Source organism: Solanum verrucosum, unplaced genomic scaffold (assembly GCF_900185275.1).
Source record: "Solanum verrucosum unplaced genomic scaffold, falcon-dt-bn FXZP01000214.1, whole genome shotgun sequence".
NCBI lineage: Eukaryota > Viridiplantae > Streptophyta > Magnoliopsida > Solanales > Solanaceae > Solanum > Solanum verrucosum.
Genome location: NW_026020059.1, coordinates 328,299 through 355,798, shown reverse-complemented (window position 1 = coordinate 355,798; position 27,500 = coordinate 328,299). Strand labels below are relative to the sequence as shown.

At 35.1% G+C, this 27,500-nt stretch overlaps 1 protein-coding gene across 1 annotated transcript; it reads left to right on the top strand.

Moving 5' to 3' along the window:
* Window positions 1–382: 382 nt before the first annotated feature.
* Window positions 383–16,816, top strand: LOC125823328 (uncharacterized). The gene is made up of 16 exons (XM_049502720.1): window positions 383–660; window positions 739–773; window positions 879–990; window positions 1,679–1,776; window positions 3,375–3,471; window positions 3,550–3,639; window positions 3,726–3,788; window positions 3,899–3,973; window positions 4,054–4,119; window positions 4,193–4,270; window positions 12,348–12,458; window positions 12,559–12,636; window positions 12,759–12,878; window positions 14,957–15,000; window positions 15,148–15,205; window positions 16,526–16,816. The coding sequence occupies exons 1-16, from the start codon at window positions 628–630 to the stop codon at window positions 16,532–16,534; spliced, it is 1,167 nt and encodes a 388-aa protein (XP_049358677.1). The 5' UTR covers window positions 383–627; the 3' UTR covers window positions 16,535–16,816.
* Window positions 16,817–27,500: the final 10,684 nt, after the last annotated feature.

The following is a 27,500-nucleotide window of genomic DNA, read 5'->3' as shown; positions in this document are numbered from 1 at the left end:
TTTAAGCTTTTCTTAATCATCATTTTCTTTTAAAAAAATAAATAAATAATAAATACTTTTTGAAAATATTATTATATACGAAATTGAACCATTTTGGTTTGATTAAGCCCGCATCTCCACACAAAGTCACCTAAAACTATTTTCAAAAGCTAGACCGGCCAAGTTCCACTCTCAAGGGTCCTTTGGCGTGAGAAATGATATAAACAAAGTAATCCGAGGAATAAAAATATATTTGAGATTACTTACGCTATCGCATATAGACATAATTTATCTTATTATTATATCATAAATATAAAATAAAATAATTTCAAAATTAATTAATACCGGACTAAACACGGAAGAAAATATCCCTATGATACCAAAAGAATCCGCTGGTCAAAACAAAGTTCACCTCAGAGACCCGTCATATCCGCCGGTCGTGTCAAGCGTACTTACCCCAATTTCGACTTTCGAGAGTGTGGTGTGGCACTACTGTGAAGGGGACTGCCACAAAAAGTGAAAACCAATGGAATAAACTACTCCCTCTCTCCCTCCCTCCTTCCTAGTACGAAACACTCACTATTTTCAATTTCAAAATTTGGCCTACATTCAGATCTATCTTCTTTGGATTTTTCTCAAGCATCCAACATGCCTCCTACAGACAATGATTACGATCTCAGAGTATTTTAACCCTTCTCCTTCTCTCTCATTCTACTTACTTTGTGTTTCCTTTGTTAAACAATTGTAATTCTTCTGCAGCGTGCATCTACTCCACCTAGCGGCATGGGAATCAGGTAATTCAGAAGAATAATATCTTTAGGGTTTTGATTTCAACTGATCTGTTTCAATGTAAGTCAACAAAATGTACTGATTTCTGTTGTTTGTTTTGTATTTTCTAGTGAATGTAACTTTGCAGATATCAACAATTTGGAGCACTGTGCTAAGTATCTCAACCAAACACTGGTCACTTTCGGGTTTCCTGCTTCCCTCGATCTCTTTGCACATGACCCAGTACGCCATTTCTTATTTTACTTTTATTTTCTTCTTCTCATTGTATTTCACACAATGTATACCTGTGGGGAGCCTGGGGGAGGGGTGGCTAAGCTATCCATTACTAACCATACGTTAGGGTTTGGACATGTTGAGGGGAAATTTGAGTGAGAGAGATGAAAGTAACTGATCGAACTACGATAGTGAAAGCTGATGGATAAAAGTAAAACATTTTCTGCTTTAATTATTCCTTTTCTAGGGGCACTGTGTTTTAAGCAAAGGTTGTGAGTGGGTGCAGGTGCAAATAACTCGATCCTGAAATATTCAAATGATTTCAATTTCTAAAATAAATTTGTACTCTGTTTTGCCCATTTGATGTGATATCACTTCATATCATTCTAATATTAATTTGTGTGTTAAGATAGTTCAAGTGGAAAAAAATTATTATTGTTGAAGTTGACAGTTAATTTGATTGGAAAAAGTATCACATTTGAATTGTTTCCCCTTCATAATATTGACCAATGAAAGTTCGGATGAAACTTATTTTCATTCCAATCCAGCTTACTCTATGGAAACAAGTGTTTTGCAAGAAACTCTTCAAAGTTGTGTTTATTAGTGGAATGATGCTAATCATTGGTAGATGTATAGAGAATGTTATATATATTGAGCTGAACTGTGCGTAGTATCTGACTGATTTCTCATTTGGTAGGTTTCCATTGCAAGGACTTGCAATTGTGTATATGCACTATTACAGCAGAGGCAGAGGGATATTGAATTCAGGGAGTCTACAAATGAGCAGAGACAACGGTATTGAAGATTTCTGAAGTAGTTCTGTTGGGCTTTGTGAAAATTATCTTGTAGTGACAAACTTTGTTATATTTGCTTAGGTTTTCTTTAGATTGGATGGATATTACATGTCTAAACTTTGATCTTATTAGTGTACGAATAAAGATAAGAGAAGTTGTCTCTGAAATAATTGTTTAAATGAAAGAATGAAAGCCATTTAAGAAATTGATATTAGTTTTAAAGTAGTTTCCAATTATTGATGGATGGGGTCGTTTGGTAGGATGTATAACAATAATGCAGAATGGGGTGTATTAGTAATGCTGACATTAGTAATATTGATATTAGTTATGCATGTATTAAGTATGCTGAGATTATCTATTATGTAGTTTTTGGTTTGGTGGATTAAAAATAACATGCTTTGAATAATTTCTAAAAAAACTATTTGTTTACAAAAATATCTTCCACAAATACAACGAAAAATGTTTTGAAGGGAAATTGTGTCTTTAACTATGCTAATGCATGCATTATAACCCCTTTCATCAATAATACTATGGTTTCCCATGTATTAGTTATAGATAGCATAATACCTGATAGAGTGTTCGCATTAGTCATACATAGGTTGAAAAAATGCACCGTAAAGGTATTTGTAATACACAAAACTGATGCATGCTTTGTTTTTTCTAATGCATCCTACCAAACGACCCCTAAGCGTTTGTAGAAGTTCTTTGCAATATTGAACTGGAAAATATTAAGTTATAGATTCTTTCAATATCTATTTGGTTTTCTTGTGTCATCATAGTGACTTTGAGTTTTAGGTTTTTCAACCTCTGTTGTTTTTGACCTTTTGTGTGTTTTCTCAGTAAAAAGGCTTTGGTGCATTCGCAAATTTTGTTTCTTCAAAATGAAATTTTTGATGTTTGAATGCAACCTTTGATTTTGGGAGCTTACTACTTTTATTTCACGGTTAAGATCAAATTTATTTCTTGTCATTTCGAGCCTTGTAAACAATGCATTTGTGCCTTTAAGTAGAACATTTTGAGCATTGCATGGACTTACTACCACCGTCTATTTTTATGATGTTTCGATTATTGCATTATTTTGTTGTTATTATTGTGTCCGTAGTAGTTATATTTTTTGCTCTCTCATTTTTCCTTTTCATACTTACTCTGATTGCTATACTCGAATCGAGAGTCTTTCGAAAACAGCCTCTCTACCTCCATGAGGTAGTGGTAAGGTATGCGTACACTCTACCCTCCCCAGACCCCATTTGTGGGATTCCACTGGGTATGTTGTTGTTGTTATGGACTTCTCATAGAAATAGGGAAGTATAAAAAGATATATTCAATTGGTAGAGGCATATAAGTAAATTTGACCAGGATCCAGATACTTCCTATTATTAGGAATATTTCTGACTGTACAGTACAATAGTATGCATAAACATTTTCCTGCGATTTACTGTATGTACCATTTCATTTGGATTATCTTGAGTACAAAAAGAATAAAGTTCCCAGGCCTTGATTATACTGGCAATTTGGTCTACTTGTGGTTTTTTGTCTATATTGATGTTCTCTTAACTGAGCAAGATGTTCAATGACTGTTACATTTTCTTCTTCTGAAAGGCTGTTATCAGACATATCAAGACTAGAGGCCAAAGTGGAGAGGCTGGAATCTCAACTACAAGTCAAAGATAGAGAGATAGCTACAATTACTAGGGAGGTCTGGATGCCTACTGTTTCATAAAACCAAGGAGTCTAGACGTACACTTTGCTGACCTTAGAGAAAATTTATGTGTAGGAAGCTAAAGCTACTGCAGCTTTGAAGGCACAAATTGACAAGTTGCAGAAGGAAAGGGATGAGTTTCAGAGGATGGTTCTTGGCAATCAGGTCGACTACTATTTATTTATACTGCTTGTAATGAAGTAGTGTTTCATAGCTGGTCTCATCTATGCTGAATTATATTGTTGAAATAGCAAGTCAGAACTCAGCAGATATATGAAATGAAGAAAAAGGAAAAGGAGTACATAAAGTTGCAGGTAAGATCTCTCTCATCTCTGTTTACTATCATTATATATGCAGAACTATGCTTATTCCATCTCCAACCCTATTAAACATTAAAATTTATGGATGGGTCTGCTATTTCCAGGAGAGGTTAAATCAAGTGATGATGGAGAAAAAGAAGGAATCCAGATCGGGCATGGAAATAATGAATTTGCTCCAGGTAACATCAACTCTTTTGTGGTGTGCTATATGTACACATTAGTATTCCGGAGTGTAACAGTTCCATTAAAATGTATATAGAAAGAAGGGCGTCAACGTGGGACATGGAATGGGAAGAAGACTGATAATGACTTCTACAAGAAGATTGTAAGTGCTCGATGGACCTGCTTAAACTCTTTCAGTATCCTAGATAAGCTTATCATTTTGTCTAACTCATTAGGTGGATGCCTACGAAGCTAAAAATCAAGAACTAGCTGCAGAAAATGCTGATTTGAGGGCATTACTGCGATCAATGCAGGTACATTCAATAGTCCTAGCAGCAATTCAGCATTTTGATTTAGCATCTTGTTTTCAGCAATTAATGCCGTTTGGACAATTTATGGAGAGAAGTTTTGGGAAAACATTTTGAGAGTAAAGCTTGTCTAAAAGAAAAATATGTTTGAATAATTGTAAGTTCTTTATTTTTCCTCCTAATTTTGAGTGTTTAGTGAATGGAAGAAGATTTTTCAGTTCAACAAGTACCTCCGGGCACTTTCCACCCAAAAAAAAGTTTGAAAATTTTCATGAAAAAACTATGATCCATGATTGTTTTTTCAAAATTCTGTGACTTCTATGAAAATATCACTTCCCAATACCTCTAAATTTGTTCAAGAATAGACAGACAAAATATCAAGCAAGTATAGCCTCCCTTAGTTCGTAGTTTGTTGATATAGCACACTCAAACTAGTATTAATTTTGTAAGCATGTTGTGGTCAAAAGTTAGATAGAACAAAATACAGGTGCTTAGTCGGTTACAGAGTTGTCCATACGTGAAATATAATTATTAGTCAGATACCCTCATGAGTATTGATGGAATAAGGGTGCATGTCCCTATCTATCTAGGATCAGATGTGAGGGAGGGAAGGCTTGTTTGCATGACAAATCCTAAATGTCTTAGATAACTGCAATTAGTGTTGTGAGATTCATGGTTATTATTTGTGTTAAAATTTGATAACTACGGAACTCTTTAGAGTTGTGGAAGATAGATAAAACAGTCTTATCCCAAAAAAAAAAAGTGCAGTGAAAGATGTTTTAGGAACTCTTTGGATAACTTTGGGATTTTTTTCCGGAGAAAAGGGGTTCTGCAAAAATAAAACGTGTTTGTTTTAATATAGTTGTTTTGTGAGTGAAGAACTTTCATTGAAACACCATAAAACCACTTCTTTAAGAAACGTTTCCCCAGAAAGACTTTTTGCTTAACTTCTTGAGTAAACTTAAATAAACACAATTTCTTTGCATGATCCTATGAAACCATTCACAAATAAACACTGCTTAAGGAAGTTGAGTACAGTTTGTTCAGCATTGGTCAACACTCGGAGCTGGTGAATTGATCATAAAATCTGCTAGTGTTTTTTCTTAAAACCTCACACTATCAGTATCATGAAACCAACTATTCAGATAAATCCACTATGCATTGAGCTTCTACTAGAGTTAGTATTCTGTCTGAGTCTGACTTATGTGGCTTTTTGCAAGCAATGATTTTAAGTGTTTAATGTCATAGTTAAATTTTTACCTGTCTTCCACGAAGAGTTTATTTCACGTCAATGGATTCTAGTGCTTCTTTCTTTAATTAATTATTAATGGATATATTTGCTGTAGCTTATCCCAAAGAATAGAAAAAATAATTAGATTAATAAATAATGAGAAGAAAGGGAGTATGGAACTCCTGTTTTTATACGAGTGCCTGTTGCGCCATTTATAGTGTCATTTTGAAGTTGTTTTCAGTCTATATACTGCATACTTAGTAGTTAGTACTTACTATTTGTTTACTTAAAATGTGGATTCGTTTTCCTTTTGGGGAAAAAAAGAATACAAAAGGGAAACTGTAAGAGCATGGCAAGCACAGAAGAAATATGTTTGCCACATGACCTTGTGTATTGACCATAAGAATTTTCTTCATGTGTAGTGCATACTTTTGAAAACACAGTTCTGTTTAGAATGTGACTGACCTTGCTATTGGCTATTGGCTGACATGAGTAACCTTTATTTTACTATCCGCTCTCTATGTTTGGAGAGTAAAATAGAGAATACCTTCTCCAACACACTCTATTTCATCCTCTACACTCTAATTATAGGGAGTTGAATAGTAGTTCTCCAAATTCAGAGAACTACTATTCATACTCTCTATTTCACTTTTTGAATATTATATTATTATTAAAATTATTTTGTAATTAACATATTATTTTTCATATAAGACTTAATTAAATCTATAATATTCATAAAAAAAAAAACAAAGCTTGCCTTATGCTCCCAGGCACCAATCCCGAGGTCTTTTAACCCCCAACCAGACTCTCTTTCCCCCCTCTCCGGTGGTCCTTCTGACCACCGGAAACCTACCAGTCCCTTCTTGCTTTCTTTCCAAGCTTTAGTCGATGGAGAATATCATATACTTCGCAGTGGGTTTCAAATCCTTTGACATCGAAAAGATCTCAGGGACGACAGGGATTTGGTACGAGTGGACTGAAAGAAACAGAAAAACCATTACAAGGACTTCCTTCAGCAAGAGATCCATGGAATGGATAGTCCAAATTCTCAGAGAAGCATCTAAGACGCAAGGAAACATAGTTCGTAAATGGAAGAAGACAGAAGCTTTGTCGGAGATCTTTTGTGCGCGGAACTACAATAAGTTTGGAAGATACATCAGCCTTATAAATTTAAGGGGGAAAAGGAAATCAGTTCTCATTATTCCAGAAATGACTCTCAACTTTGGATGGGTGGATATAGCAGAGAAGTTGACAAGATTCATTAGCACACATAGGATGAAAAATGTCATTGAGGAATATAGGCTAACTGATAGCAATATTCCTTATGCAGAGATAGTCAGAAGCTTTAAATGGGCAAACAGAGATGGGAAAGACTCGAAGGTTGAGTTTACAGTTAAAAATGGAGGAGTAATCAGCATTAAAGACTCCTTAATAACTCAAAATGAAATTTTGAAGAGAAGTTTGGTGGGTGAATTTAATGCCTCTGTAGTCCTCTCTGAAGTCAGAAGGTGGGCTTCTAGTCTCTGGAAACAAGCACACGGCTTAAATATTTATGAAATGGGGAATGGAATGTTTCTGTTTGAATTTAATTCAAAAATGACTGCAGAACAGGTCATGGAGGGGGATTGGCACTGGTTGAAAACTCCAATAAGGCTACAATGGTGGAATCCCTTAAGTGGAACCATTGAGAAGAAGAATGGGCCTGACACAACCTGGGTCAAGATAGTGGGGCTCCCACTCCACCTATGGACTCACAAGGTCTTCAAATCAATAGGTGACCACTGCGGGGGATGGGTCGAAACAGAGGAGGAAACAAGTATTCGCAATCATCTGAAATGGGCAAGACTCAGGATCCGTGGTGACGGCAGTAACATTCCGAGGGAGATAAAGATCGAAAATGGTGGACTGGTCTTCACGATGCAAATCTGGGTCGAAACTCCGGTGAAAGTGGAGGCCGGAGAAGATAAGCAAAATAGGTCCTTTAACCAACAGATATTGGGGGATAATCCAATGGGTAAAAGGTCTGATGAGGCTACAGATATAGTAACAGGGGGACAGGGCTAGGGTTGAGTCAAACCCTAGGCCATGTGCAATTGCTGGCACTAGTGGGGTCCAACAACTTTTGTCTTTAACTAATAAAGCACTAATTCAATCTGTTGAAAGAGAAATATTGGGCCCAAAAGAATCATTGGGCCATAACCCTACTGAAGTGAATTTAACCCCACTTATTTTAAAGGGAAAGTCACATGAGGCACATGAGGATTCACTTAGTGGACTTAAAAACATAAAAGAACTGGCTTCACAGTTCTTAGAAGCCTTCAGAGCTTGGGAGTTCTCTCCAGATTTAAATGTGACGGAGAACATGGCATCACAAGTAGCATCGGAGGAAAATTCTCTCATGCAAGCTAAGGAATGGATAGAATCCAGCATAAATAACGACATGAGCAGAAGAGCTGAGAATGAGTACATATCTATGGATCAGACTCCACCAGAAACAAGGGAGACAGACTTGCAGATTCAACAAATATTAGATGCAGAACCAGTGGCCATGCAAAATTTGGCTGAATCAGAAACAACTGAGACTGAAGCACCAAGCTGGGTGAACTCACACATACTGGAACTGAGCAACACCTATGGGGTAGCCTTTGAGGGGTTTGAGAAGGAAACATTAGCATTGCTCATGAGAATTGATGAGAGGAAATCAATGCTAGACAACAAAGGGAAAGAAATAACCACCACAACTCCAAAGAGTAGGGGGATAGGGAAAAATGAACTTAAGAACCTTCAATCTAGCCTAAACAAAGAGGTGGATGGGATCAGAAACAGGGGAAGGGTGCTCAGTTTAACGTTTAAATGAATATAAAACTTCTCTCATGGAACGTAAGGGGTCTTAACAACATCTCCAGCAAGAATATTGTTAAGACATGTTTGCAGAAATGGAAAGTGGATGTGGTTTGTCTTCAGGAGACAAAGTTAAATAAAGGAATAGAGGAGATTGCTAAACAGTTATGGGCATGTAGATGGATGAGATGCGGCTACATAAAAGTAGATGGAAGCAAGGGGGGAATCCTAATCATGTGGGATAATAGAACATGGGCAGGCACAAAGGTGGAGAAGGGGAACTACTTAATTACTTACAAGTTTGAATCAATACAAAACTCTTTCTCATGGTTCTTTACTGGAGTATACGGTCCACATAGCAGAAGTGAGAAGTTAGAGTGTTGGGAGGAAATGGTAGCAATGAAGGAACTGAGTGAAAGCCCCTAGGTCACCAGCGGGGACTTTAACACAGTCAGACACATGGAAGAAAGAAGAGGGTGCACGAGAGTCACCAATATCATGACTGATTTTTCCAAGTGGATTGAAGACTTGGAATTACATGACCCAGAACAATTTGGGGGGAAATACACTTGGTTCAGAGGATCCTATCACCGAAGTGTTGCAAGACTTGACAGATTCCTATACTCCATGGAGTGGGAGGAGTGTTTCAAAAATATCAAACAGAGCATCCTGCCCAGAACAGTCTCTGATCACAGCCCAGTACTATTAGAACGTGGGAACTGGGAACATAGGCAATCCTATTTTAAATTTGAAAACTGGTGGCTCAAAGTGGATGGTTTCAAGGAGTTGGTGCAGGGGTGGTGGAGTGGCTTTGTGGTAGAAGGGTGCCCTGACTACAGACTTAGCAACAAGCTAAAGATGCTGAAACAAAAGTTGAAAGAATGGAGCAAACAAACCTTCAATGAAAGAACCAGAAGGAAAAATAGCCTACTAGAAGAATTGTCTGAGTTGGACAAAATCCAAGAAGAAAGAGAACTGTTTGAAGATGAAGTGTTGATAAGAGCAACAATACTTGTGGAGCTGGAAGTATTAGCAAAGCAAGAAGAAGCCAGCTGGAGGTAGAAATCCAGAGCTTTGTGGTTGAAACAAGGAGACAATAATACTAAATTTTTTCAAAGAGTAGCTACATCCCGCAGAAGATATAACACAATTGACAAACTATTGGTGAGAGGTGAGGAAACCCAGGATCCTAAAGAAATTAAGGAAGCCATGATTGAATTTTACTCCAAGCTCTACACAGAACCTGAACCATGGAGACCTTCCTTTGAATTTAGAGGATGCCCAACAGTCTCAGCTGAAGAAAATGAGTGGTTGCAAAGGCCTTTCACAGAAGAAGAAGTACTACAGACCATTAAGCAGTGTGATGGTGACAAAGCTCCAGGTCCTGATGGTTACACCATATCTTTCTTCAAGGAGTGTTGGGATATTCTTAAGGAAGATCTCATGCATACTATCCACAATTTCCGAGAAATCCTTTAATGCTACTTTCATAGCTTTGATCCCAAAGAAACCTGAGGCAATGGAATTAAAGGATTTCAGATCGATCAGCTTAATTGGAGTGGTGTACAAGATCATTTCTAAGCTAATCACCGAAAGATTGAAAATAGTTATACGGAAGCTGGTTGATGGACATCAAATGGCATTCTTGAAAGGAAGGCAAATCATGGATGCTGCTCTGCTGGCTAATGAAATGGTTGACTCTAGGGTAAAACAGAAGAAACCAGGCATCCTATGCAAGCTAGATATTGAAAAGGCTTATGATCATGTTAATTGGAATTTCTTGCTAAAAATTCTGAAAGACATGGGTTTTGGAGAGAAATGGATTGGCTGGATACAGTATTGCATCTCAAATGTAAGATTCTCACTCATTATAAATGGTAAGCCTGAAGGATTTTTTCAATCGCATAGAGGTCTTAGACAGGGAGACCCCATGTCACCTTTTTTGTTCCTACTAACTATGGAGGGTCTGAACCACATGTTCAGAACAGCAAAGGTAAATGGTTGGATAAAAGGGTTCAATGCTCAAATAGGGAGAGGTGATGATCTGGAAATTACACATCTTTTCTATGCAGATGATGCCCTGGTTTTTTGTGAAGCAGAAGTGGCACAAATCAGACACTTGAGAGCAATCCTTACAATATTTGAGGGCATTTCAGGGCTTCATGTTAACTGGTCGAAAAGTTTCCTCTTCCCAATTAATCAGGTAGACAATATACAAAGTCTAGCTGAGAATTTGGGATGTCAGATAGCTTCTCTGCCCACGAAGTACCTGGGGTTGCCTTTGGGGGCCAAAAATAAGGAGTTGGAGGTATGGAATGAGGTGATGGAGAGATGTGAGAAAAGACTCTCAAGATGGAAAAGTCAGTACCTATCACTGGGGGGTAGGTTGACTCTCATCAAGTCAGTTTTAGATGGGTTACCTACCTACATGATGAGTCTATTTCCAATACCCAAGAGCATTGTGAAGAAAATCAACAGAATGAGAAGATCCTTCATTTGGCAAGGGAACAAAGAGAAGAAAGGCTACAACCTGGTGAAATGGGAGACTCACTTTGAGCAGAAAACAAGGTGGCCTTGGCATGAGAAATCTTAGCATCCAGAATAATTGCTTGCTACAAAAATGGCTATGGAGATTCTGTACTGAAGATGGAGCCCTATGGAGAAGATTCATAGCAGGGAAATATGGCTTGTTTAGCCAATGGACCACTGAGGAGGTGATGGGGTCGTTTGGATGCTGTGTGTGGAAGACCATCAGAAGGTTGTGGCCACAGTTCAATAACAATATTTATATTAGTGTGGGCAATGGTCTGAAAACAGATTTCTGGAATGAAATCTGGAAAGGGGATGATAGCCTAAGGAGCTTATTCCCAAACCTCTACACCTTGAGCTTACAAAGATCTGCTACTGTTGCTCAAGTATGGAGCCAACAAGGGTGGAACTTAGTGTTCAGGAGGGCTTTGAATGACTGGGAAATTGAGGATGTGGCCAAGCTACTAGAGGTGCTAAACACCCCTCCAGCCATATCTCAAAGAAAGGATAAACCAATTTGGAAGTTACATAGCAAAGGAATGTTCACAGTCAAATCATGCTACTAGAAGATAAATGTCAATCAGTCAGTGACTAAAAAATGGCCTTGGAAGCTAGTGTGGAAGACAAGAAGCCCATTAAAAGTAGCATGTTTTGTTTGGTTGGTCATAAGAAAAGCTTGCCTTACACATGAGGCATTACAAAAAAGGGGGATGCAGTTTTGCTCAAGATGCTTTATGTGTGAGCAGAAAGCAGAAGTAAATAATCATTTGTTCATTCACTGTATAGCAGCTTCAAAATTGTGGAATATGTTTTTGTGTATACTAGGGGTTAGCTGGGTGATGCCAAAGACAACCATGGAGCTCCTTAATAGCTGGACAAGAATTGGTGGAAGACTATTCCAGCCTGTATATGGTGGACTCTATGGAAAGAAAGGAATGCTAGGTGTTTTGAAGGACAAAATGATAGTTTTTAGAAGATAGAAATGAAATGCTCAAGTCTTTTATTTTTTTGGTGTAAGCAAGAGTTGGTAGGGGAAAGCATAGAGATGGTCGATATTAAAGGAAACTTGTAATTCCATATGGCTTTTTGAGGGTGTGCCCACCACCCTGTGGGATGTAAGTTTCCAATTCATCATCCCTTGGATGATGAATTTTTTGTGAATACAAAGTTACCCTTATCTCAAAAAAAAGAAAAAAAAATGAAAAAAATAAAAATATAATATTTAGGAGGGAGAAGAAGATTCTGTTTATAGGGTAAAATAGAGAATTGGGTTAGGGTTGATTGTCTAAAAAAATAGAGAACTCTATATTTAGAGTGTAAAATAGAGGGTAGGGTTGGAGATGCCCTAAAATGTCCCAAATGGGGTCTTCCATAGAAATCAGCTGCAATCAAGATACGGCCTTGTGTATATTGATCAGTGATGACTATACAAATTTTCTAAGCAATCTTTTGTTGAGAGTGTGACTGACCTTCCTATTGTAGGCTGACATGCGTGAGTTCTTAAACGCCCCAAATGGGTCTTCGAGGCAATCATCTTCAACCAGTGAGAGGCTAGACACAGATCACTTGCAGTCCCCATTGGGTGGTAGAACGGTATAGCTTATTTTCTAAAGAGATAAATAGGATTGGTTATTCTTATAGATGTCGTACCTTTTAATGACATGAAGAAACTCAAGTGTTTGTAACCCTTCAGGATGTTTTTGATCTGCCTCTCCACATGGCTAGGGATCAAATTGAAGAGAGTCTTCGTAACAAGATGGCTTCTATCAAGGTAATGAAGTAGGTGATTATGCATTGAGATACTTTGCTTTGTACTCCTATCTATGTTTAGATGACAAAATCATGTGTTGTATGTACACACAATAACCTGTATATCTTTGCTGAAATTTGAAGGAACGGATGGGTCAACTGCAAGATGCACAGAAGGGTGCAGAAGTTACCTCAGAAGCAACAGAGAGAGAGCTTGAGCTAGAAGCTCAGCTTGTCGAAGCCAGGAGCATAATCCAAGAGCAGGTACTCTTTTTATAGCATTATGGGTAGGAGTTCCATTAAAATTTGAAAGCTCTTCTCTACTGCTGGTTGCACGAACATCACAGCTAGCACTTGCAAATTTTTTGTCTTGCCACCATACTGTTGAATCGTGTGTTGTCAATAAAGGCAAGTTGTGCGCTACGTTTTGATTTGAGAGCTTTTTAGTTTGTAGTGGAATCAGATCGATGTTTATGCTCTTATTACAAACCTAACAATCTTAAAATGCTTTATGGTGCTGATATTTCATCTTTAAATATAAGATGGAGGTGGCACTCGATTATCAGTGCTCTAGCTATCTAAAATGGTGCTACGATGGAGTCAATTTGTGTGCTAAATTCTGATTCAAGTGCTTTTTAGGTGTTGCTTGGACATGCGATTTCATGTCATGATTTCAAATTTCGACTTCAAATCTGTGTTTGTTTATCACATTTTGAATACAACTTGAACTTGAAATTTTGATTTCCAATACCAAATTCACCTCAAAGGTATAATTTCAACTTCAAATTTGTGATTTCAAATTTTCTGAAATTTAAAACTTGTCCCATTATTTTAGATTTTGCAAAAAAAAAAAAGAAAAGACACCCACTCAAAAAGCCCAGCTTTATTCCAATTTCCAAAAGTGATTATCCAACTCTTACTTTGTCAACCCACTTTTCCCTTTACATAAAACACACCCAAAAATCAGTTGGTGCTACTGTGAGGAATCCTTTGTTAATTGTAATTTAGATATGTTTGCTCGTTCTGTAAAATTATATATAAGAGAAAACATAGTTTTTACATATTGTGGTGTTGTCATGGTTATGAGGAGAAGTACACTTTGATTTCAAATCCTTGCTTGCAAAACTTACAAACAAACACAATTTCAACTTCAAATCAACCTTCACTGAAATTGATAATTTCAAATCATGTTTTCAAGTTCATGTCCAAATGCCTACTTAGTTTATAATGGAGTCAGTTTGATGGCTATGCTCTTATTACAAACATAGTAATTTTAAAATTCTTCCCTAAATTTCATCTTTAAATGGGGTTATCAATGCTCTTGCTATCTGAAATGGTGTTATTATATGCTAATCTAGCCATAAATATTGAGATGGAAATGTTTTTCAGTATTACTTTTTGGATGAAAATTTTAACTGCAAACCTAATTAAGTTCAAGAAATGGTGGATTTAGCTCTCAGTTGACTTTATTTATTCACTTTTTTCGAAGCCCTTTACCTTTTTCTTGTCTTTTCATCGAGCAACATAATTTTCTATCTTCACGGCTCTGTTGACTCTATTCAATACTGTTTTTCAGTATTGTTCAACTCCGGTTTTGAATTCTTCACATTTAGTTATTCTTTAGCCTCAATGGATGACCAAGGGGATAATAAAGAGAAATAATAGGAAGGAAAATGGACAAAAAGAGAATTCATTTAAGGCCTAACCTATAATTGTTAGGGCAATTAAATTTAGCATGTAACAGTCACTTGATTTACCAGATGGTTAAACCAAAAAAAAAGTTCCTTTGAATGTTCTGTTTCCAGATATTATTTGTATCGAAGTAAAATGGGAAAAAGGAGAATTTATCTGTGGCATAACCTATAATTGTTAGGTCATTTTAATTTAGCATGCAACATTTAGTTGATATACTTGAGTGGCACAATTCATAAAGCTGTTGTCTGGGGTGAAATATTGAAAAACTAACTTTGAAAGTGTGAGATGATGGATTAAGTTGTTAAAAAAACAATGCAAAATATAATTTATATTCATGCCGTGTAAGTCCGGGAAGTGCACGCTACTAGGATTTCTTCATTCCAAGGGCTCGAACCCTAGACCATTGGTTCAAAATGGAGGGATCCCATCCATTCCACCACATTCCTGGGTGGTTTAAAGGAAATTGTAAAATTCCTGAAAATTAACAGGCTATTGCTATGAAAAGAAGGTTTATTTCCTTAAATTGAGACTTTTGCAATTAAAGGAAGGAAGTTCACTTCGTAGTGACCAGAAATTGACAAGCTTTTGTGCCTATTTTATTTGAAAATTTTCACTGATCTTTGGAAGAATTTTACATTTAATTGCAGGCATCGATTATGTCCAAACATCTTACGAAGTCTGAGAAGCCAAGGTACTGCCATATTGTGACAAATCTCCCTGCAGTAAAAAATAGGAAAAAGAGAAACAAGAGGAAACAGCTACATTTCTCTGCATAATGCCACGAGCCCTTGAATAGCTAACTTTTGAATCTTTTATCTGATGTGCTTTATGAATGCAGGCGATTGAGTGGTCATATGAATTCCGAGAGGGACCTGCTCATTTCATCCCCTACAGAGGTATCAACAGTGAAATTTAGGTTTTGCTTATCATGTTGAGATTATGGCTTAACTATTGCAATTGATTCTAATCTTGTTCTTATACGTGCACTAAATCAAACAAGACATTGCTCAGAACCCAAAATAAAACAGGAAAGAAACCCCAACAATTCGGTCTGTGGTTGCTTGTAAATAGTTTTCTTTTCTCTGAAATTGTTTTGGAAGAAACATAAGGTGCAGCCGTGGAGGAAGACTAATTTGGGGAATAAGACTGATATATTAATTAGAAAAGAGATATGTCCCCAAATAAGTAACCATGTCGTCAGCAAAAATATAAAACTTTTAAGCTTTTTTTTTTTCTGTTTCAGCTGGAGTTCCATTAGGAGTAGGGGCATTTAACAACTTTGCTAATGGCAAGAATGTTTTTGTTCCCAAAGTATAATGGAGGTTAAATGTAAACCATATTGGGAAGTAGAGGGCAAATTTGGTCCCTTTCCCAATAATATAAATCTCATAGGAGTGTGAGGTCTTGAAGAACAAAGTAAATACCATCTCTTACTGTGCCTTTTAGGAGCCTCACCTAGAAGAATTGTACAGCATTTCTCAATGAAAATCAGCAAGAGATCTCATTAAATAGTACTCTAAAGTTGGGATTTGATTGAGGATAACTAGTAAAAACGAGGATAATCAGAATTGCATTCTGTCGGAGAACTTCCTTCTTTAAAATCATATGTGCCATATAAGTGAAAAGATTAGGAGAGGAAAGAAAATGCTGGAAACATTGTATAATTGGACCAAAAAAGTCAGTGATCTTCTGTGATCGCTTGAATAACCTTAAGCGGCCATTGTCAGAGAGTGTCTGTGGAAGTGAACTCTCTGAGTATCTATTTGAGCAACAGGTTTTATTCCTACTTCTGGAAAGTTAGTGCAACAGGAGTCAAATCTCGATACATTTGCATGGATTTAGATCCCTCTAATTGAAGTCTCTTCCGTTACCTCTAAAATAAGTGAAATGTCTTTGTTGAAACCAACGGTTTAATGTTTGCACCTCTACCTTTATCTAATTAATCATGGCACTGCATAGTGATATTTTAGAAAGCTTGTTTACCATAGTTCAATAATAAGTGATTCATGAAGCTGCTAACTGATAGTATGTTATATCCTTGCCTGCCATTTTCAAAGTAAGCTCATGTATTGAACCTTTGTCTATTCTTACTCATTTGGTTTTTCCGTGTGTTATTATGTTGGAAATGATGTGATGATGAAATATAATGCTGAAGGACTGCCTACTTTTGCAATTAAGTTAGTATTAACTGGCTGTTTATTCTCTTTGCCTTACAGGGGATGTGAAGTTTCCAACTTCGGACAAGCTTAAGATTGGATGTGACCTTAATTCTTCTTAATGTTGATATAGAGGCAATATATGCTGATGTTAATGAACTGCTAGCACCAAGACAGGTAAACGTATGTCTACTTCATGGTCGCTGTGTTGAATACTCTGATGGAGCAGTAGGATGATGTCATTTGTAGTTGACAATCCTTCCTTGTAATATTGTACATCGTATAGATGGCAGATACACATACTTCTTTTCGTTTCCCAGATGCTAATTCAACCTACCTTATTTATATATCTTAATCTCTTCGTAACTGTCTTCATAATTTGTTTCATGACTGCAGTTTGTTCACCTAAGTTTCAGCTCATCATTTCTCGCTTTTACCTCTTTCTTCATCTTCTTGAAACTAATAATATTTCACTTTGACATTTTAACATGAAATATTGTTTTTTTTTAAAAATGTTTATGCTCATTGAGTATGTCATTCTCTTGTTACAAAAAAATTATTTATTGAAAAGAAATGACTGTTGGTAGTTTCCTCTTAAAACATCATGAATTTATGTACACAAATTATTAAGAGCAAAGAGATCAGTGAACTTTATACTGTGGGCAAACTGTTGATTTACAATGATTTACCTTTTAAAGAAGAGTTTGTGATAACGTATTTCCTGTCACTTAATATATTTTATAACATTTTTCAATATAAATATAACTTAAGTCCTAGACTTATGGTGATTGGACGATTTTAGGTCTTTCTTCTTAAATTAGTTTTTAATTAATAAGGTTTAAAGTTAAAAGATACTATAACAGATACTCCATCAAACAACATGACAAAACATATGCAAACACTCCTATTAAATATTTAAGATCAAACAATACGCAACAATGTTTTTCATTTTGACTTTTTGGTGGAGAATTGAAGTGCTTCTTCAAGAACATACTTGCGAATAATATATTTTGAGGTGATATTTTAAAAGTAAAAAAAATAAAAAATTAATCGAACCGTATCAATACCGAAGAGAAACCGATATGATTGGCATTGGGGTTGTTCACGGTTATGGTTAAAAAATCAAATCGAACCATAATCCAAACCAAACCGATTAAAAAAAATTGATATTTGGTTTGATTTGGTTAGTTTTGATTTTTAAATTATAAAACCGATATTATTTGGTTTGGTTTTGATTTTACTAAAAAACAACCGCAAAAATAATCAAACCGAACCGATAAATTAGATACATAAATTTTATAATTATTTATATATTATTCATAAATAAATTAAAAATATTTTGTTAAATTTTAATTAACTTAAGTCTTTAACTTTATCATTTTCTCAAGCCCAACTATAACAATCCTAAGTCCAAGTCAACCAAAATCCATTTTAGTCTTTACCTACTATACTTCACATAAAATAGTCATACTTTCTCTTAATTGAATCACTTTGTTTGTGTAATGATAACTCTCGTATTGCTTAATTGCTTAATTGAACTGACATTAGCTTTCTGTGGATTGTTCATGTACTTGGTGTTTGTGTCTATCGAGATACGTACATCGTCAAAAAAATTATTACTTTCAACCCGAATAAACCAGAAAAACAGAACCAAACTGAACTAAAACGACAATAACCAAACCGACGGTTATTTTTTTCGTTTGATTTGGTTTGGTTTTAGAAATTTTAAAAACCGACTAGATTAATTTGGTTTTGATTTTAATCAATAACCGATCCAAACCGAACCACGAACACCCCTAATTGGGATGCTTTTAAAAAATCTAGTTTTGGTTATAAATTATACAATACCCAAAAATTTGAAATGTTATAATTTTAAAAATAATCGACCTTACCGTCCCATTGACACCCCTACCTAAAAGTAACCATTTTCCTTATAAGCAAAGTGCATTTTAGCCGACTGCTTTTCTTGTTGTCCTCCTCCTTTCGTGATTGCCCTTTTCCCATTGTTGACATTAGGGATGTACATAGGTTGGTTTGGTTTGGTTTGGTTTTTTATTAAAAATAATCTAAACTAATTATGTCGGTTTATTAAATCTAAACACCAAATTAAACCACATAAAGTTGGCTTTTTCAGTTTCGGCTTTAGTTGGTTCTTTCGGTTTTTTTTCTATTATTTACAACTATACAGTGTTTGAAAACGAAATAAAATATATTTTCACTTACCTGTGTGATAAGCTAAACTTTAAAAATGTTAAATGAATAGAAATCTTCGAAAAGATGGTAAAATTCACACGAGTACAAAATACTTTTATTGAAATACCAACATCCATTATGTTAAATTAATAAGATTAAAGGCTACATTCAAACTAAATACAAAACAAAATATTTACAAAGTAATTTTAACTTCGAATTTGAAAACTATAACAATATAATTGTAACTTCCGATCTTAATACAAAATAAAATATTTACAAAATTTTACAAGCCCAAATTTGAAATAATACACATATATATACAACCCTAGCTGACATATATACACAACGACATATATACACACAACATACATCCTCTATGTAGGGATGACAATGGTAGAGCGGCGTGGGTTTAGTTAAACCCAGAAAATTTTCAACCGCCCCCGTTCTGTATACCATTTTTTTCCTACTCTCAATCTGTCCTGTTCTGTACATACTCGTTCTGCCCCGCCACACTTAAGTTTTTTTTTTAAATTATTATTATTTACATATACAAAAATTTCAAAGCATATAAATCATCATTGTTATATTTAGAATAATTTAACAATTGATTTAAAAATAATTTATTAGACTATTGACTAGTAAAAACTACATAAATGAGCCATAAAACCTAAAATAATTACATGTTCATACTCAAATTCAAACTAATTCAAGAAATACCCATTCTCTCATAAATAATTAACGCCTATACCCCCTTCATTAAGGTTGATAATTTTCGCTTAACTGATATTAAATCAGTATAATATACCATATTGGTATCGTTAAGGCTGATAATTTCACTTAACTGATATTAATCAATATATATATATATATATATATATATATACTTTTATTGGTATCATTAAGGTTTCTTCTTCAGAAATTACTCATTAGTCAATGATTTGTGGTATCATTAGGGTTTCTTGTTCAGAAATTACTCATTAGACAATGATACTACAAGAATATATATCTTTTTATGGTATCATTAAGGTTTCTTGTTCAGAAATTACTCATTAGTCAATGATACTACACGAGTATATATCTTTTTATGGTATCATTAAGGTTTCTTGTTCAGAAATTACTCCTTAGCCAATGATACTATAAGAGTATATATACACTGTTATAATATCATTGACTAATGAGTAATTTCTAAACAAGAAACCTTAATGATACTAATACAGTAAATATATACTGATTTAATATCACTTAAGCAAAAATTAGCAGCCTTAATGATACAAATACAATATATGATACTTATGTAGTATCAATAAAGTGAAATTTTTCACGATCCGCCCCTACACCCTGGATGTGGTCGACACTCGAGAACTATTGTTGGTCCCCAAGCGAACCCTCATCCAGGCTGACTACAAGCGGAAGACTAACTCAAGCATACATAAGCATCAAATTGAAAGAAACGTTTAAAAACAACTTACTAAATCTCAAAACTTTGTTGAAGATACAAAGTATGAATCATAAGTTTAAATAAAACATCTGAAACTGAAAGACTCTCCAAAACTATCTATTTATGAAGCCTCTACTATATATAGACAAGTGTCGGGACAAGACCCACGACTAATCAAAATGTTACTAATACTAACAACTCATAAAACTGGAGTCCTCCGAAAACAAGAAGATCTTACTCAAAAACTGGCAAGTAGACGAAGTGATTTCAACAGACTCTTGTTGAGGATCCTAACAACTTGTATCTGCATCATTAAAAGATGTCGGTCGAATACCATCGGTACATTAAATGTACGAATATGTAATATAGCTAAATGAAAGGACTGCAATATATATATATATATATATATATATATATATATATATACTGAACTAAATGTAAAGAGATAAATGAGTGAAATCATTAAAACTTTACAAAAATACTTACTCATATCTGAACTCAACATATTAAGTGATATAATAAAAATACACGTTTGACTCTATTTGAGAGATTTTCTAACCGACAACCATCACTATAAACTAAGTGATGATACAACATCTAATCCACGCTGCTAGAACTGTCCTATATTGTGTTGGGATATAGAACACCTTAACTAAGTGGATCCACTAAGATATAAGGATTCATCTAAAAAGTATGATCCTGTATCCATGTGGGCAAGACATGGTTTATGAGGGCTGTGAGTCGTCTGAACTCTCCTCCATATCGGTGCTCAATACTACTCCCAATAATATATACTGCTGCTCAAATGTATAAAAACATTAATTTTTCTCTAGTTTGAGATAATTGCCCAAAATATCCTTTTAAAAGAGGTAACTGATTTGAATTGTCTCTGAAACTCATAGTTCATTTAGAAAACGAGGTTTCTCTTTGCTTTATGTAAAAATACATTCTGGGTTGAGATAATTACTCAAAAAGGGGCCTTTCTAAGAGGTAGCTGCTCTATACTTAATGTTTCTAAAAACACTTTTAACTTTTCTCAAAAAGTCTACTCTTTTTCTTCATGTAAAAATCAAACCTTTGGAAAATACTTAGTTCCCTTATACTCTTTCTCAAACTGTTCTTTACTTCCTCAAAACTCAGTTTAAACAATAATATTTTTTTTAAAAGATCCTTAATACAAATGCATTGAATACTCAAATTAGGGTTCATGTTTAAAAAATAGTCATGAACAATCAACTCAATAATCACAATTCACATTTTATGACAATTCAATGATTTGGAATAGGAATTTAAAATCAACAACTCAAGAATTCAGAAACACAATATCAACTCATCTCAAGAATACCGAAATCTAAGGATAAAACCCTAGATTACTCTTTTACTAATTTGAAAGTAGATGTAGGGCGTGCAGACGAACTAGTCCAACACTATGATAGCCTTACATACCTGGGAAGAACAAAGTTCTTGGTGAAATAGATGAAATTTGAAGAACGCTTGAAAACCCTAGCTTTTCTCCTCTTGAACCCTTGCTCTATGCCTTTAAAGTGTTGAAAAATGTAAAATAATGTTTTAGCACTATTTAGACCTTAATTAGGTGAAAAATAGTCGTGGGTTAGGCTTAGAAAGGGTGGAAAAAGACTAAATTACCCTTCTTAAAATTGGCGAAAAACCCTTCTACGGATCCATCTATGGGTCATGGTTTGACCCACAGACCGTAGATCCCATCTGTGGATTCTATATTGAGTTTTTAAGGCACAAAAGTCCATTTATGAGTCCAAACGACGGCCAGTAGGTCCACTTACAAACCGTTGATTTGGTCTGTAGGATTTGAGTAAAAAAGTTGACCCCTAGTACTCTATCGACGACTTGACAGGATGGGTCGTCGTTCAAACCCAGGCCCGTAGGTTGGAGTTGTCATTCACAGATTCAAAAAACTCTAGTTTGACAGTTTTTTGTAAAACAATCATAACTTTTTACTCCGATCATGAAATAAGGAATACTTGGTGCCATTGGAAAGAGGATTCAAATACCTTTAATTATGTAGGTAATAGGCCCCCTAATTCATTATGTGCTGGGAGATAAGATTGTTCGAAATTTACCTAAGTATAATCTTATGTTAAAACTTAATTGGAAATGAAGATTCCACTCAACTTTGTGCTAGGGGGTTCTTGTGACCTTAAATCATATCCAAATCCATTCGAACACCAAATAAATGACATTTACACATATGAGTAACTTAAGGATCACTCGATTCAATTTTATTGGCAATTAAAGAGTGGTTCGGGCCTTAACTTAGAAATTTTTGTGGTGTTACAATATCTCCCCTTTGAGATCATTCGTCCTCGAATGAAGCTTGGACTGAGAATGAAAAGGAGTTACTCTTACTATATCTGACTTTTAAACTTGCCTACTAACACAGGCGGAACTGATTCATACTAAGATTTTTGAAACTAAACTCGAGCACGCTTATCACAAAGCTCACATAAGATTTCAAGATTACAGGCTATGACATGAAGCAAGGGTATCCAGACATGGAGTAAGAATATGATACTATACATTGAGTGCTATGACTGGTAGCTTTTGAACTTAGCCACATTTCTCAACTATGCTCTCTATTCTGATTACTACAGTTCATCAGCTGCAACTCATAACTCCCACTAGAGTATATGACTACTCTTACAAACGTCTACGTAAAATCTCTTTCTCTTACTGTGTTCAAGACTAATCTTTAATTCACAAGGTCATAAACATGAGATAGATATACTTATGTAAACCACAATATTCAGGTTTTATACCTCTATAGGGAATCCCATCCCAAAAATATTTCTCTTTATAACCGCATTCAACCAACCTTGAACCTATATCAAGAAATACCTAATGCATCATGCATTTGTCTACTTGTTGACAACACCATATTCAAGCCTAGTACTATAACCACTCCATGAACTTTTACTAACAAATCCTTCTAAAAACTCCTCGTCCTCTCGTCATCTCTATCGACTAAAATTTACACATTAATATCAGGAACCGACTAATTGCTTTCATTTAACTATTACTCATAGTAAGAATTCATTCATCCTTCCTCCACTTTTATAACTTTAGTTTGAATAAGTACACTACTGCTACCAACATAGGAAATATCAAACTTCTCCTTGTTTCATCACTCAACTACTATCATCAACATCACTATCTAACTAAAAAAGATCACTAAAAGAGCTTTAGGGTGAAAGATCATAAGCACGATTCATTCGAGATATCTGATATAAGAATATGCATGACATAACATTATGTTGCTAGCCTTTGAGAGTAAATCATGAATTTATGAGACTGAACATACTGTGAGACATGATTGCTTATATGAGTAGGTTCATAGCATGAGGCTAATAGTCATAACTTTATGGAGTAAGATTGAGACCAATGGGCTAAAGTCTTTGCCCTCATTCTAAAAAATGAGCATAAATGTGAATCTTCTCTAAATTGTATAAGCATAGTTGATAAACACAATTCTGATATTAGGTATATCCACAAAATGTTGTAATCACTGAACTTGAGGAATACGTTGTAGTATGAATGGATTGATATAACACTATAACTCTCCCTGAAGACATCACTATCTCATTCTCAACACTTGACTTGATTTCTCTTCTTATCATCTCCCCCTTGGGTCTAAAGCTGACACCTGAAAGTTATGGATCTATTCTATCATTTGTACACTGGTCTACATTCCCTTTACTCTAATACTCAAGAAAGGCTTATCTCATGGCTACTAAACTCTACATAAGCGAGTAGTAAGACTCCTTCTAAGATGCCTCTACTAACCTCTTCTTATTGGCTTGTAAGGCCGCTTCATTTGACTCTTAAGGAAACAAATAATGCTTATTGGCTTCCTACAAAACTAGGATCTCAGAAGACGGGCGGTAGTCCGCGCGGTCATCTTCAATCTAGCTTGTTAACATCCGAATTCAAGGAATAAGAATAAATCCGAATTGAAATATATACAAATTTTTATATAGTTTAAGGACTATATGGAAGGATCTGATCCTTTTACCCATGCAAAGGGTCCGTCGAGATTCAAATACGTATTGTTAGTGAGCCCATATATCTAGCATTTCTAACCGGGTATAAGGCACCCTTTTAACTCCATATCGGGCTGAGACCACGGCTGGCTAGACAGATTCACTAAGACAAAGCCACTAATTTGTTGTATTGAATCTAATTGTATCACCATCTCGAAACCAAGCCAAGAAACTATATATAAATTTATTCATATTTAGATAAAGTATAGATCTTTCATGGTAGATAAAAAAGTGAAGTTAGTTATCCGACATAGATATAATTCTTTAGTCGGACATAGTCACAACTCATGTCGGAGAAGTAGAGAAAGTAAGGAAAAGGAAGAATAAAAGAAAGTGCCTTTTGGCCAATACTAGGGCCTATATGAGAACTATGCTTTCTTGTATTATATTGTAAGTTGTGAGTTTGCCAGAGACTTACCGGAGTTTGTTAACAAAACCAGGATCTCAGAAGACGGGCGGTAGTCCGCGCGGTCATCTTTAATCTAGCCTGTTAACATCCAAATTCAAGGAATAAGAATAAATCCGAATTGAAATATATACAAATTTTTATGTAGTTTAATGACTGTATGGAAGGATTTGATCCTTTTACCCAGGAAAAGGGTCTGTCGAGATTCAAATACGTATTGTTAGTGAGCCCATATATTTAGCAGTTCTAACCGGGTATAAGGTGCCATTTTAACTCCATATCGGGCTGAGACCACGGCTGGCTAGACGGAGTCACTAAGACAAAGCCACTTACTTGTTGTATTGAATCTGACTGTACCACCATCTCGAAACCAAGTCAAGAAACTATATATAAATTTATTCATATTTAGATAAAGTCTAGATCTTTCATGGTAGATATAAAGGTGAAGTTAGTTATCTGACATAGATATAATTCTTTAGCCGGACATAGTCACGACTCAGATCAGAGAGTAGAGAAAGTAAGAAAATGGAAGAATAAAAGAAAGTACCTTTTGGCCAACACCAGGGCCTATATGAGAACTATGCTTTATTAACAAACTCGCAACTTACAATATAATACAAGAAAGGAAGAGAGGGAACAAAAGAAAGGGAGGGTTTCTAAAAACCTTCTTGAGTGAAGGCTCATATAAGCTTACCATAAGTATAAGCGCCATAAGGAATAACACCTTGCGAATTTTGTAGAGTTTTCTTAACTCTTTATGCAAATAATGGAGGTAAGCCATCTATAAACTTGGCTTTCCAATGCTCAAGACCGTTTTCCGGCAGTTCCATCACCCGACTTAGATAAGTATCTTTATACCATCAAAATTCGCCTAAATGTCTACATCGAAGACCATTTAACAAAGAACGAACAGTTTCGTATTGATTGATAAATCTACCATTAAAATGTTCGAGAATAGTCAAGACTAGGGTATAAACTGCGTCTTCTCTATTTTTTACTAAGGCAAAACCTAAGTTATCAACACCCTCATTAACAGCCTTAGCATTACGTACAATGGCTTTTGCCTCAAGGCTCATATAATTATCCCACCAGCCTCTAAGTTGACCAATAAAACCTACAATTATCATCCAGTAAATAGTTCTATCGGTGTTATTAACACTCTTACAAATAGTAGCATATATAAGCATTCTATGAACAAGTATAGTTAATTGCCTATCAGTTAAACCATTGAGATTCCATTCATATATCTCACTTCCACTATAAGAAGTATTAGTTAAGTTCCAATCACGTTCCTCTATCAAAACATCTTGAGGGGTCGGTCTGGGATAATGATAAGTTTGCATATTAGGTTGATGAGCATATTTAGTATTACCACTATTCTTCTTGGGATAACCACGAAGTTTATTAATTTCCAAATCAACTTGATTTTTAAAATCAAAAGTGGTTTCCATCTCATCTGCAAAATCTTCAGATAAATTAATAGGGTGAGCACCAAATTCCAAAAACTTTTTATCAAGAAGTTTTTCAAGATCATATAGGGGTTTAAAAACAAAATCTTGAATTTCAGGAGGTCTCTGAATATGAACATCCGGCTGTTTTGACGTAGAAGCATGTTCAGAAGATTTTAAATCACTTTTAATCTGAACAATTAAAGTCGTTAAATCATCTAACTTTTTATCAAGAGAACTAATATGTTTGCCTATAACTTTCACATAAAGTCCTAAATAGTTGTTTTGAGAAATAAAATTATTAATCTCGTTAATGCTTACCGTAGCCATATCATTTTCAATAAACTTCTGAAAAGCAGTGAAAGTAATACCTGCATTATTAGGTAGTATAAATGGTGCCTGAGGAGGATAAATAGCTTTAATAATATTACCTGATTCATCTTTATATGATCAAGAACATTGATGAATAAAGGCGAATAAGTAGTTATAAACCAGGGTACGAAAAACATAATATGATTATGTAAAGCACAAGTCTCATAAAATTCTTGAGAAATATTATGCAAATCCTCCGCACTGTATGTGTCAAAAAACCAAGTTTTAAACTGGCTCCATTTATCACTTGCAAATTCATTTTGAATATATTTTCTTGCCAGTGAACCTGGACTAAAATCAATTTGATGTCCATTCATCATTAAGTATCATTAAGATTAAAATCCATTTCGGATACAGAAGGAATATCCTTATCAGAAATATCAGATGATTTATCATTTGTTTGAACAATATTTAATCGAGGATCAATTTTAATTTTATATTTATCAGCAGATATGACAGAAGATAATGTATGCAAAGAAGTAGCACGATTTCGAGCTGGACCATAACCAGGGTCAATCGGCGAGATGTGTTCGATGGCAAGTAATCTTCTATCATAAAAAAATGAATGTCTAATAATAATAACACGATATCATTTACTAATGAGAAATCTTTAAAGGGAGGAACTCATAATTTCTCAATGGTATCATATAATGACATGGTATCATTAAAGACTATTTCATATATTGGTAACACACCTCAGATCATGTATGATACTGTAATGACTTCCAAGCCATTTATGTGTTTATGCTCTTGTTCGTCATTTGGATCATTCCTATAACGACTCCAATTCATTTATAAATGACTTGTTGTGACTAATAGTTTGGTCACCTGATCATTCGTTTGGTTTTTATGCGAGTTTTTGTGCTTGGAGCCTTTTGAACCATGAATGGTTAGTTTTGATCAAAAGTTCAAGATGATGACCTTAGAATCCTATTATGACGATTCCTTCAGCTCCGGATGGGTCAATTTAGGCTAGTAGCATAGTCATCACGACTCTCGAGACCTTTAGTGCGAGTCTGTGCAATTAGACATTTAACTCTCAAGTTAAGGCTTAAGTTTGACTTTACACAATATTTTGAGTAAACAAGCTCAGATGATAATT

Coding starts and splice junctions, on each gene's coding strand:
- LOC125823328 (XM_049502720.1), top strand. CDS start 628: ATGCCTCCTACAGACAATGATTACGATCTCAGA. Junction 991..1,678: donor ATCTCTTTGCACATGACCCA/GTACGCCATTTC, acceptor CTCATTTGGTAG/GTTTCCATTGCAAGGACTTG. Junction 3,789..3,898: donor AGGAGTACATAAAGTTGCAG/GTAAGATCTCTC, acceptor TGCTATTTCCAG/GAGAGGTTAAATCAAGTGAT.